At 41.7% G+C, this 13,376-nt stretch overlaps 1 protein-coding gene across 9 annotated transcripts in view; it reads left to right on the plus strand.

Annotated features, from left to right (window-relative positions):
• Nucleotides 1-13,376, plus strand: part of Tfdp2 (transcription factor Dp-2) — a 124,107-nt gene that overhangs the window by 107,639 nt on the left and 3,092 nt on the right. For all 9 annotated transcript variants that reach the window (XM_029543075.1, XM_029543076.1, XM_029543077.1 and 6 more), the window contains 2 exons: nucleotides 1,419-1,570; nucleotides 5,443-5,609. In XM_029543075.1, the coding sequence (XP_029398935.1) occupies nucleotides 1,419-1,570; nucleotides 5,443-5,609 (319 nt within the window). The remainder of the gene's footprint in view (nucleotides 1-1,418; nucleotides 1,571-5,442; nucleotides 5,610-13,376) is intronic.

Genomic DNA, 13,376 nt, shown 5'->3' on the forward strand with positions numbered 1-13,376 from the left:
GCCTGCCTCTGCCTCCCGAGTGCTGGGATTAAAGGCCTGCGCCACCAGGCCCGGCTAATGATTTTTTTTTTAATCTAGAGAAACTTTTTGTTGTTGTCTCTCTACATAGCCTCTGGCTGTCTTGCAACTTATTTATGTAGACCATCCTGGCCTCAACTCACATAAATCTGCCTGCCTCTGCCTCCCAACTGCTGGAATTTCAGATGTGCACCACCATAGCCAACTCAAGCAACAATTTTAAAAATCAAGCATTGTAATACAATTTAATCCAAAGATAAACTAATTGTATATTTACATGCCAAGGAATGATGATAGAAAAATATTACAAGTCTTTGTTTTCCATAATTGATTATATTGTCTATAAGATTAGAACTCTAGCAGGGCAGTGGTGGCACATGCCTTTAATCCCAGCGTTTTGGAGGCAGAGACAGGTGGATTTCTGAGTTTGAGGCCAGCCTGGTCTACAGAGTGAGTTCTAGGATAGCCAGAGCTACACAGAGAAACCCTGCCTCAAAAAAACAAAACAAAAAATAATAAAAGTAGAAAACTCTATTGAGTAAAAAAAAACACTGCAGTTCATATTATACAATTGTGTTGACTGAGGTATTCCAAGCAGTGATTGTTCGTTGTTGCATGGTGTGAGGCCATGGACAGTGCACAGTGTTCGTGTTGTGTGTTGTGTGTTGTGAGCCTGAGCTTCAGTAAAGGGAGGCTTGGGCTGGATTCTAACGGTACCCAGAGAGAAGCTCCTGAGATATGTAACCTTAGAAACTTGTGGAAGGGATTTGGGGCACAGTTGGCAAGGGCTTGAAGCCTAGCCTTCTGCAGCTAGCCAGACTGGTGTATAGATGAGATGTATTTAACACTAAACTTAGGATGCTATATGAGATGAATCAAATCAAAGCTTCCTCGGGATCATTCTGAAAAGAACTATTGCCTGTGCTGCGTGTTCTCCCATATTTCCTGAGAGCCTGTTTCTCTGAGAGATGGAAATCGGAGGCTACAATAGTTACTTAGTTAGACATCATCAAAATATATGTGTTTTGCTGGGTGTGGTGGTGAATGTCTTTAATCCCAGCACTCGGGTGGCAGAGGCAGGAGAATCTCTGTGTGTGGGTTTGAGGCCAACCTGGTCTACAAAGTGAATTCCAAGACAGCCAAGGCTGTTAACACAGAAAAAATCCTGTCTTGAAAAAGAAACAAACACAATATATGTGTTTTACCCTTGAAATACGTTTATTGAATTTAACTATCTTTTAGCATGTTTAACTTTTCTGTTCAGTAGTACAGACAGGCCACCTGTTTAAATACTCTAATTTTGAAATAGATTTTTTTAAAGTGAATTATGTTAATTCATTTAAATTCTCAGTCACTTTCTCATATTTTAAATGACCTCATTTGTTTATTGAACATTACAGCAAATTGCTTTTAAAAACCTGGTACAGAGAAATCGACAAAATGAACAACAAAACCATGGCCCTCCAGCTGTGAATTCCACCATTCAGCTGCCATTTATAATCATTAATACAAGCAGGAAAACAGTCATAGACTGCAGCATCTCCAGTGACAAGTGAGTGGGGGCAGGGAGGGCAAGGGCTGGCCTTCTGTTACTGTTCTCCCATGTAAGGATGGTGCTCCACGGCATGCAGCCCTGCCAGAATGGCTTCCATGGGGTGTGCGAAATGCGTTAGAGCTGGAGTGAGCTCTGTCCTTCACAGACCCTTCCTCCATGTCAGACTTGCCTGTGACATTTGTGTGATAACTGAGCAAGTAACTGCAGTAAGACCATCACTAAGAGCACAGGAGGAAAATAGTTCATTGGTAAGTTACATGTTATAGGTTATTATGAAAATATATCAGATCAGTACGTGGCGTTAAACCAACTGTTCATTTTATTGTGTCATACTTAAGTAAGCTTCTATTTGTTATTTATTTTGTTCTTTAAGAAGAGGTCTTGAGACGGGCAGTGGTGGTGCACACCTTTAATCCCAGCACTTGGGAGGCAGAAGCAGGCAGATCTCTGTGAGTTTGAGGCCAGCCTGGTCTACAAAGCTAGTTCCAGGACAGTTAGGGCTACACAGAGAAATCCTGTCTCAAAATAAAGCTAAAAATAAAATAAAGGAGTCTCATTGACTTCATCATCTTCCTTCCACCCCCTCCCATGTGCTGAGATTAAAAGACGTGTGCCATAGCACCTGCTGCATTTGCTTATTAATCATTACGTGAACAGGAAACTCCTGGTTTAGGCTGGGGAGATGGCACAATGCATGAAGTGCTTACCTCACAAGCATGGAGTCCTGAATATGGATCCCCTCACCCACATAAAAGCTGGTGTCCCAGGCTTACTATAGCCCTAGCTGTAGGGCAGGGTGGGTGAGGATAATGATAACAAAGACAGGTTTGCCAGAGCTTGCCAGCCAGCCAGCCTAACTCAGACGGCAAGCATCGGGTTCAGTGAGAAAACTTGTCATAAAAAAATAAGTGGAGGGCTGATGAGATGGCTCAGTGGATAAGAGCACCCAACTGCTCTCCCAAAGGTCTGGAGTTCAAATCCCAGCAACTACATGGTGGCTCATAACCATCCTTAACAAGATCTGACTCCCTCTTCTGGAGTGTCTGAAGACAGCTATGGTGTACTTACATATAATAAATAAATAAATCTTTAAAAAAAAAAAATAAGTGGAAAGTGACAGAGGAGGACACATGTCAGCACGTAAGTCTATAAACCTTTGAAAATATTTTTAACCATTTAAATAATTGACACCATTCACTTTAGCAAGTAAGAGATAGTACTTTTCAGAGTAGAGTGTTCATTCTATCGTACCCTTCCTTCTGTCAGAAGTTAGAGGTACACAGAGGCTGAGGCAGAGGCCAGCTGTGGATTGGAGCTGCAGTCCTGCCTGGTCCGTGGAGCTCTGTCTCCTCAGGAGCAGGGTGGAGGAGGACCAGCTCTCTTACCTCTCCGCCCTCGGAAAATGACTGAGAGAATACTTTTCAACAATCCCGTTCATTGCATTGTTTTATAAGTGCGAGCTGCTGTTCCTAGGGATCAACAGCTTTCATTCTTCAAACTTCTTAGCCTCTCTTGAGATCTCATTCCTCCACAAAAAAATAAAAATTCGGGCCAGCAAGATGACTCAGTAGATAAAGGTGTTTGCTGCCAAACCTAATGTCCTGAGTCTAATCTTAAAACCCACATGGTAGGAGGAGACAACCAACTCTAAAAAGTTGTTCATTGACATCCACGTGTGTTCCATGGTACACATACACTAAAATAATGTTTAGGAATTCAACATTGGGCTGGAGAGATGGCTCAGTGGTTAAGAGCACTGACTACTTTTCCAGAGATCCTGAGTTTAATTCCTAGCAACCACATGGTGGCTCACAACCATCAGTAATGGGATCTGATTCCCTCTTCTGGTGTGTCTGAAGATAGTTACAGTGTACTCATATATGCAATAAATAAATTAAATAAATAAATAAATGATGGATTCGAGAACTAAAAAATTAAAATCGGTTATTTACTTTATAATTTATAAAAGCTAGAGATAAATTCACACACTATCTAGCCCAGTAAAGTGTTATGTGTCAGGATTATTATTCATAGCCACCGACTACAGAAACCTGTGTCAGGAAGGACTGCTAACTAACATCCTAGCACCAATGTCTTCAAACGGCTAACATCTTTAGAAGCGACCTATAAATGTCATACTTAACACAGCACAGCAATTACTTTCTAAAGTTAGTCTCTTCTTCTATGAGGGAATATAAAATTACCTTTTTAGGTTGAAGGGCCTCAGCAGCTGAGCATGTAGCACATAACCTCAGGAGGTTGAGCACAGGATTGGGAAGGGTTGGTCAGCATTGACCAACCAGGAGAGCTGCGTAAGAGACTTGTCTCAAAAACAATTTAATAATAAAAATTAAAAAATAAAGAGTGTCAGGAAAATTGGAAACCATTGACCTTAGCAGATGACGGGCACTGTTCACCCAGGCTTGGGTGGTCGCTGACTCATGCCTTGCCTGGCGTCCATTCATGAACAGCTTGTGCACGCTTGTTGTTTGAGGTAGGTCACTAATCTGTCGATTGCTTTGTGAAGCAATCTTACCCTTAATTGGCCAGGAGGCTTTCCCACAGTGAAATTAAGTTTGCAAAGCTGTCTGTATGTACGGGATGCCTGAAATCAGCTCTGGCGAGGTACCCACTTCAGATGAACTCTAAGCTTGGTATTTTATTGAGACGCATATACTTCAGCATTTTGCTTCAAGTTATAGATTTTTCCTGGTGTAAGATGTAGTATAAGTCTCAACTTCACATGATTTTACTAGAGAATTCCATAACAAGGTAAAACTCACTACTTGAGGCCTGAACTGGAAGTCAGCTGTGTCCTTCCACAGAATTTTCCTGGGGATCAAGCTTCAGCTATTTCTTGCTGTCCCTATCTTTGCTTTTTTATTGTTGTTCTGTATAGCTAGACATTTGAACTGACTACTTTTCAAGGAAGTTCTGATTGGTGCTATGTACTTTTTATGTGGTAATTTTTATTTGCTTATGACAGATTCTCACTCTGTAGCCTGGGCTGCACTAGAACCCATGAAACCTAAAGTGGCTGCAAACTCACAGGAACATCCTGCCTTAGGCTTCTAGGTGGTGGTATTTCAGGCACAAGCCACTCTGCTCAGATTTAACTGGGTTTGGTTTGTTAAAAATGTCTTCCATTTAATTCAAGTATGTTTAGCACAAGAACCTGAAGTCCCAACTATCTAGAAGGATCTCTTGAGTCCAGGAGTTCAAGTTTAAACTGCAGTGTGGTACAACCCATCTTAAAAGAAAGGTCTTTATGATTGACAGAAATATGCTGTGTCTAGCCTGTGACTCAGGAATATGAATTAAGCATCCAGAATGGTTCCTCAAGGCTAATCAACAAGTCTGTAGGAGATACATACCAAGTTAGAAAGGCTCTTCTCTAAAGCAAAGCTGTAGACAACTTTGGAGAGTACTATGGCAAACTCTGCCCCTCTTGTGACGGTACTGGGACTGTAGTGGACTTGGGTAGCCAGCTGACCTGGAAAGGTTACAAGGGCTGTGCTTGAGAATGGCCATGTGCCCTGCTCTTTATGGTGGCTGAGCTTAGGCTCTTGTTCCATTATTTAAAGTGCAGAAAAGGCTGGTATAGCTCGGAATGCTTTTGTCAAGCAGTCATAAATGAGGCCTTGGGTTCCTTCCTTGCACCACAAAAAGTAAATTAAACAAAGCACAGGATATAAATCTTTCAGAGTTTCTCTGTAGCACCAAAACCCTCGTACCTCCTTTATGTCTTAAAGACAAACTGATAATGTATTTAGGGGTGGTGTGTGTGTGTGTACATGTGATCCAGGACACTGAACTCACTGTCTGGCACCTTGACCTCACTCGCCCCTTGTACCTGCTCTGTTTTGCAGATTTGAATACCTTTTTAATTTTGATAACACCTTTGAGATCCATGATGACATAGAGGTACTGAAGCGGATGGGAATGTCCTTTGGTCTGGAGTCAGGCAAATGCTCTCTGGAGGATCTGAAAATCGCAAAATCCCTGGTTCCAAAAGCTTTGGAAGGCTATATTACAGGTATGCTGGCCACACAGGTCTTCACCAGGGGGCATTCTTTAGTACTTTATATAGTAAGTTTGTGACTTTTTTTAAACCAAAAATCAATGATTTTTTAGAAGATAACAAATGGGCTGGTGAGATGGCTCAGCAGTTAAGAGCACTGACTGCTCTTCTGGAAGTTATGAGTCCAAATCCCAGCAACCACATGGTGGCTCACAACCATCCATAATGAGAAACAAATACAAAAAACCAAAAACTATGGGCCGGAGCAAGCAGGACTGGAGTAAGAGGGGGAAGGGAAGGGGGTTGAAGGGAATAGTTGAATAAAGAAGAAGATGATAACAAACTTGTATATAAGATATATTGTATAGATAACAGTTGGCTGACTCACCACTACATCCAGGTCTACAGATGTATTTTCTCTGTAATTCTGAGAGTTTAGGGTCTTGTAAAGCTTTTAGTTAACAGCTTGGTAGAAGTTTGGGTTTGGTTTTTGTTTGTACTTCTCTCCCCTAGGGGAACTTAGAGTAATTTACACCCCCCCACACACACACACCCTACCAAAGATGTGCCTCACCTCACTCTAATGAAACGCTTTACTGTATTTATTATCTATTCAGTAGAACTGAATTCAGAGAGCAGACATGTCTGACTCTCCTATTGCTGTGATAAAACACCATGCAAGGCAGCTCAGAGAGAAGGGTTTATTTTGGGTGTAGAGCTACAAAGGGATCAGAGTCTATCTCAACAGCCAGCCATGTCACTGTTAATGTTGTTCATGTCCACCATCCTGCCTGTCATTCCGCACACCTTCAGATGTAAGCAGATTCTTGAATTTCTTTGGTTTTAGCCCAGCTTAGCCTCTCATCTTGACTTTCTTACCTCAGCCTCCCAAGTGCTAGGATTATAGGTATATATCACACTCTGGCTTTAGATTTATTATTCATTTGCTTTTCTTTAAAGCCAAAAACAAGTATGACAAGCTGGAAAAAGAAACATATTGTTTTGTCTTCTAACATGTATAAATGAAACCATGTCTTTCTTGTTGTCTCACTATAGCCCAGGCTATCCTGAAACTCACTTGTAGCCCAAGCTAGACTTGAATTTATAATATCTTGTCTCAGTTTCCCTAGTGCTCAGGATCATAGACAGGAGTGTGTCACCTACCTGGATAGGTGTTTTCTTCCATGGTTTGATCTTCTTTGACTTAACATTATGTCTCGCAGATTCCTTTATATAATTTAATGTAGCTGTAACACATACCTTTTTAGTTCATGAATGGATCACAAATTATTTTTTATTTTCATGGCAATAAACTTAGGGGGTTTTGTTTGTTTGTTTTTCCAGTTGATGCTAAAATACAGAGCTGCTTTGAACATTCTACACATGTGTTGAGGGCTCTGTGCAAACGTGACAGGCTTAAATTGCTGGGTCTTCACTCAGTGGGTGTTCACCTTCCTCCCATGATGCCAGCCTTTTTCATTTGATTTTACTAGATTATACTTTTCCCTGAAATACAGAAATATTCTGCATTCCCAGTCAGCTTTTGAATTCTCATTAAATGAATCATCTTTTAGTTAAAAATCTTACATGAATGGATGTTTTGCCTACATGTATGTCTGTGCACCACATGCGTGTCTCATGCCCAAGGAGGCCAGAACAGAATGTCAGAATCCCTTAGGACTGTAGCTATAGGCAGTTATGAACCACCATGTGGGTTCTAGGACTCAAACCTCGGTCCTCTAGAAGAATAAGCAGTGCCTGTAACTTTCAAGCCCACCTCCAGCCCTGAACTCATCTGTAAAAGGATGTAATTCAGTGGTGCTTTACTATAGTCACCAAAGCATGCAGCCGTCACCACTGTTTAATTACTGGACACTTTTTTTCCCCTGTTTTTTTATTTTTTATTTTTTTGAAACAAAATCTCTACACAACTCCGACAACAGAGACCTGACAACTGAGAACAGGCTGATCTCAAACTTATAGATAGATCCACCTGCCTCCGCTCCCCAGTGCTGAGGTTGAAGGTGTGCACCTCTATCCCCAGCTCCTGGGCATTGTAATAGCCATGAAAAGAAACGCATGCCTTTAGCACCCCCTTCATCCACCCATCAGCTAGTGAGCTAGTCAGTCAGCTAGTCAGTCAGCTAGTCAGTTAGCTAGTCAGCTAGTCTAGTTTGTTTTGGTGGTGGTGGGTTTTGGGGGGTGAGGGTTGTTTGTTTGCCAGTAATGGGCATCACATAATAAGTGGGATTGAACATTATGTATCCTTTGTAATAGCTTCCATATTCATCTAGGCTGTTCCATGCTTTTGTATTAGGTAGATATCTCAGGTTAACAAAGTGCTTAGGAGCAGAAGTATTTCAGATTTGGGAGTTTTGTGGTTGTTTGCATCTTAGAATCTTTGAATTTACCTAATAGAGTTACTTGAAGAATGGAACCCACATCTAAACATGAGGTTTATGTGTCATGATATACAGTTGTACCCAGTTACCCGGGTAGTTTAATATACTTATTGTCTTAGTCAGGGTTTCTATTCCTGCACAAACATCATGACCAAGAAGCAAGTTAGGGAGGAAAGGGTTTATTCAGCTTACACTTTCCACACTGCTGCTCATCACCAAAGGAAGTCAGGACTGGAACTCAAGCAGGTCAGGAAGCAGGAGCTGATGCAGGAGCTGATGCAGAGGCCATGGAGGGATGTTCTTTACTGGCTTGCTTCCCCTGGCTTGCTCAGCCTGCCTGCTCTCTTATAGAACCCCAGACTACCAGCCCAGAGATGGCACCACCCACAAGGTGCCATCTTGATCCCACCTTGATCACTAATTGAGAAAATGCCTTGCAGCTGGATCTCGTGGAGGCACTTCCCCAACTGAAGCTCCTTTCTCTGTGATAACTCCAGCTGTGTCAAGTTGACACAAAACCAGCCAGTACACCTATGCTCATGTGACTGTGGCCTGTCACATGAGCTCAGGTATTAAATTTTACACTTTTGGCATTATGTCAGTGCTTAGAAATTTTCAGATTTTGGAACATTTCGGATTTGAAATTTTTGTATTAGGGAGGCTCAATTTGTACCAATTCTTCCACTTTATAGATGTACCACAGTTTCATCCATTCATCAATTGGTACACATTAGGTTCTTTAGGCTTTGGGGTTATTTTGAATGGTACTACTTTTAAACATTTTTATGGGCTAATGAGATGGCTCAGCCAGTAAGAGCACTGATTGCTCTTCCAAAGGTCCTGAGTTCAAATCCCAGCAACCATATGGTGGCTCACAACCACCTGTAATTAGATCTGATGCCCTCTTCTGGTGTGTCTGAAGTCAGCTATAGTATACCTATATATAAAATAATAAATAAATCTTAAAAAAAAAAAACATTTTTATAAGTGTTTTGTTTTAGCTTTGTTGGAGTAGAACTTTGTTTGATTTTTTTTTAAATGCCAAATGGTTATTACAATGACTATACCATTGTACAATTCTCCTAAGCAGTGTATGAGGCTTCTGATTTTTTTTTTTTTTTTTAAACATCCTTCTCACTATCCTCCCCACCCCAATTTGGTGCTAGTGATTGACTGCATGGCTCTGTATGATAAATATACAGTCTATCACCAAGTTCCTTCCAGCCCTGTTTGTCCTTAGAGTTTCACACTCTGGATGTGAAGTAGTAAATCATGGTGAGTTTTATTTAATTTCCCTAATAATTCTGAGCCGATTTTCCTAATTCCAACATTTATTCTGCAAAGGGAACTTGAACATTTCATCTAAAATTTCACATCACATTTTTTGGTTGTTGTTGCTGTTCTATTCTTTTTTTTTAGATATTTTCTTTATTTACATTTCAAATGTTATCCCCTTTCCTGGTTTCCCCTCGGAACACCCCCTATCCCATCCCCTCTCCCCCTGCTCCTATGAGGGTATTCCCCCACCCACCCACCCATTTCCCCTTCCCCAGCCTGGCATTCCCCTACACTGGAGCATCAAGCCTCCACAGGACCCAGGGCCTCTCTTCCCATTGATCTCTGACACGGCCATCCTCTGCTACAGATGCAGCTGGAGCCATGGGTCCCGCCAACTCTTTGGATGGTGATTTTTGTCCCTGGGAGCTCAGGAGGGTCTGGTTGGTTGATATTGTTGTTCCTTCTATGGGACTGTAAGCCCCTTCAGCTCCTTCAGACCTTCTCTAACACCTCCATTGGGGACCCCGTGCTCAGTCCAATGGTTGGCTGTGAGCATCTGCCTCTGTATTTGTCAGGATCTGACAGAGCCCCCTAGGGGACAGCTATATCAGGCTCCTGTCAGCAAGCACTTGTTCACATCCACAATAGTGTCTGGGTTTGGTGACTGTATATGGGATAGATCTCCAGGTGGGGCAGTCTCTGGATGGCCTTTCTTTCAGTCTCTGCTTCACACTTTGTCTCTGTATCTCCTCCTGTGGTTATTTTGTTCCCCCTTCTAATAAGGACTGAACCATCCACACTTTGGTCTTCCTTCTTCTTGAACTTCCTGTGGTCTATGAATTGTATCTTGGGTATTCTGAGCTTTTAGGCTAATATCCACTTACGAGTGAGTGCATATCATACATGTTCTTTTGTGATTGGGTTACCTCACTCAGGACAATATTTTCTAGTTCCATCCATTTGCCTAAAAATTTCATGAAGTCATTGTTTTTAATAGCAGAATAGTACTCCATTGTGTAAATGAACCACATTTTTCTGTATCCATTCCTCTGTTGAAGGTCATCTGGGTTCTTTCCAGCTTCTGGCTATTATAAATAAGGCTGCTATGAACATAGTAGAGCATGTGTCCTTGTTATATGTTGGAGCATCTTTTGGGTATAGGAGTAGATTGTTGGGTCCTCAGATAGTACTATGTCCAATTTTCTGAGGAACCTCCAGACTGATTTCCACAGTGGTTGTACCAGCTTGCAATTCCACCAGCAATGGAGGAGTGTTCCTCTTTCTCCATATCCTCGGCAGCATCTGCTGTCACCTGAGTTTTTGATCTTAGCCATTCTGACTGGTGTGAGATGGAATCTCAGAGTCATTTTGATTTGCATTTCCCTGATAACTAAGGATGTTGAACATCTCTTTAGTTGCTTCTCAGCCATTCGGTATTCCTCAGTTGAGAACTCTTTGATTAGCTCTGTACTCCATCTTTCAATAGGGTTGTTTCTCAGAAGTCTCATTTCTCGAGTTCTTTGTATATATTGGATATTAGCCCCCTGTCGGATGTAGGGTTGGTAAAGATCTTTTCCCAATCTGTTGGTTGCCATTTTGTCCTATTCACAGTGTCCTTTGCCTTATAGAAGCTTCACAATTTTATGAGGTCCCATTTGTCAATTCTTAATCTTAGAGAATAAGCCATTGGTGTTCTGTTTAGGAAAATTTCCCCTGTGCCCATGTGTTCAAGGCTCTTTCCCACTTTCTCTCTTCTATTAGTTTCAGTGTATCAGGTTTTATGTGGAGGTCCTTGATCCACTTGGACAAGGAGATAAGAATGGATCTATTTGCATTCTTCTACGTGCTAATCGCCAGTTGAACCAGTGTCATTTGTTGAAAATGCTGTCTTTTTTCCATTGGATGGTTTTAGCTCCTCTTTCAAAGATCAAGTGACCATAAGTGTGTGGGTTCATTTCTGGGTCTACAGTTCTGTTCCATTGATCTACCTACCTGTCCCTGTACCAATACCATACAGTTTTTATCACTATTGCTCAGTACTACAGCTTGAGATCAGGGATGGTGACTCCCCCAGAAGGTTTTGACCATTGTCTAGGCTGGAGTTGAACTCTTGTGACCCTGTTGCCTAGGCTTTCAGAGTAGTTGAGACCAAGGTACACATCATTCTATATCTCTTCAACAGAGCTCTAATATTAGGTAAGACCTATAAAATAAAATGTAAGCAAAAAGGTAGTTTGTTTTATGTTTGCTCACTGAGTTTATTGGCTGAGATTTATGTTGTATTTCATTTATTAAGTTAGTACCACCTACCATCTGCAAGTGTGGCTCCTCTTTCCTCCTGCACTTCAGCTGATCTGTGTCCCACTTATGCACTAGTCCCTACTCCCTTTGCTCCATGCTCCCTGGCACAGATCTTGCTGTTTTCATTAGTAGCCTCACTGGACTGGAAGCCCAGCAGTGTCTGAATGAAAAAGGCTTACTCAGCAAATTACCAGAATGTTATTTTCACTGGAGAAGGCTCAGGGCGGATTAGTAGGCTCTGTGGTTTGATCTCTTCATGACCTCATCTGCAGACTGGACTGCAGATTTTCTTGTCAGTTCAAAGGGACATGTAGCTTTAGTATGGAAAGGGAGGGAGGTAATGACTCTTGGACAGGAGTGTGAGAACCACCGTGCACAGCCCGTAATAATGGGAAAGAAATGTAGTCTTTTCAAATCCATTGTAGAAAGGAAATATAATCTGTAATGTTCACAATGGAATAGCTATAACTCAGCAGAAAGTTTGCACAGTTCTGTGTACTAATTCCGATTCTGCACAGGAATTCATCATTAATTTCAACATCTTGTTCAGACTTGTTCTTCTTAAATGTATTCACAATCTGCTATCCTTCTTAGAATTGAAGTCTTTTTTTTTTTTTTTTTTTTTTTCACAGCTGCCTCAGCCTGTGAAGAAAAAGGTTCACAAGGCTGGTGTAAAATTCATATAGTCATTCATTCAGATCCTCATTGCTATGTGGGAATGGTCTATCAAATGACCTCTACACACATAGCTCCATTGGTTTCTGCACAGTAATTACAAAAGTAGTGTAATACAGAGGCTGGGGCATGGCCCAGTGGGTACGGACACTGGCTGCACAGCCTGACTTGAGTTTCATCCTCAGAACCCACATAAAAAGCCATACAGGTGGTTTGCCCCTTCTGTCTCAGAACTGCTGCAGGGAGATGAGCAAGTAGAAGCAGAACTGGCCAAAAGCTCTCAGAGTAACTAGCCTGGAGAGTGCAGTGCAGCAGCAGGCACGGGAGGCCCTGCTTCCACAAGCCTGAAGGCCGGACCCGCTCCCAGAGACCACTAACTTCCACAAGCACACTCTGGTATGGCTTTACATACCTGCACTTACACAGACAAACAGACACACAGAGACACATGCCCACACTCACACAGACACACACACACACACACACACACACCAAGGGCTGGCCAGATAGTTTGGTGGGTTTGTAATTGCATCCAGCCTGATGATCTGAGTTTGACCCCTAGTACCTATATCTATGAAGGAAAGAACCAGCCACTTAAAGTTCATACCGTGGTATATGCACAGCCACACACATACACAGAAATGAAAGTAATAGAATATATGAGTATCAGTTTAAAAGTACAAGAAAGGCTTATTTAAGCAAAGTATAGTTTCTGGGTATGCATTAGATTTTGCCTTATGAGAATCTTTATATTTTTATTTTATTTTTTGGCTTTTGAGACAGGGTTTCTCTGTGTAGCCCTGTCTATCCTGGAACTAACTCTTTAAATTAGGCTGACCTCAAACTCAGAGATGTGCCTGCCTCTGCCTCTGAAGTGCTGAGATTAAAGGTGTGTGCCACCATGCCCTGCAATGTGAGATCTTTTTTATGGCTGTGTTTCTAAAGTTTTTACTGTTTATTAAAGGCCACTGTTAAAAAGAGACAAAGGTCCTGAATTCAAATCCGAGCAACCACATGGTGGCTCACAACCATCCGTAATGAGATGTAATGAGATCTGATGCTCTCTTCTGGACTGTCTAAAGACAGCTACAGTGTACTTACATATAATAAATAAATAAATCTTTAA

Source organism: Mus pahari, chromosome 10 (genome assembly GCF_900095145.1).
Source record: "Mus pahari chromosome 10, PAHARI_EIJ_v1.1, whole genome shotgun sequence".
NCBI classification, from domain to species: domain Eukaryota; kingdom Metazoa; phylum Chordata; class Mammalia; order Rodentia; family Muridae; genus Mus; species Mus pahari.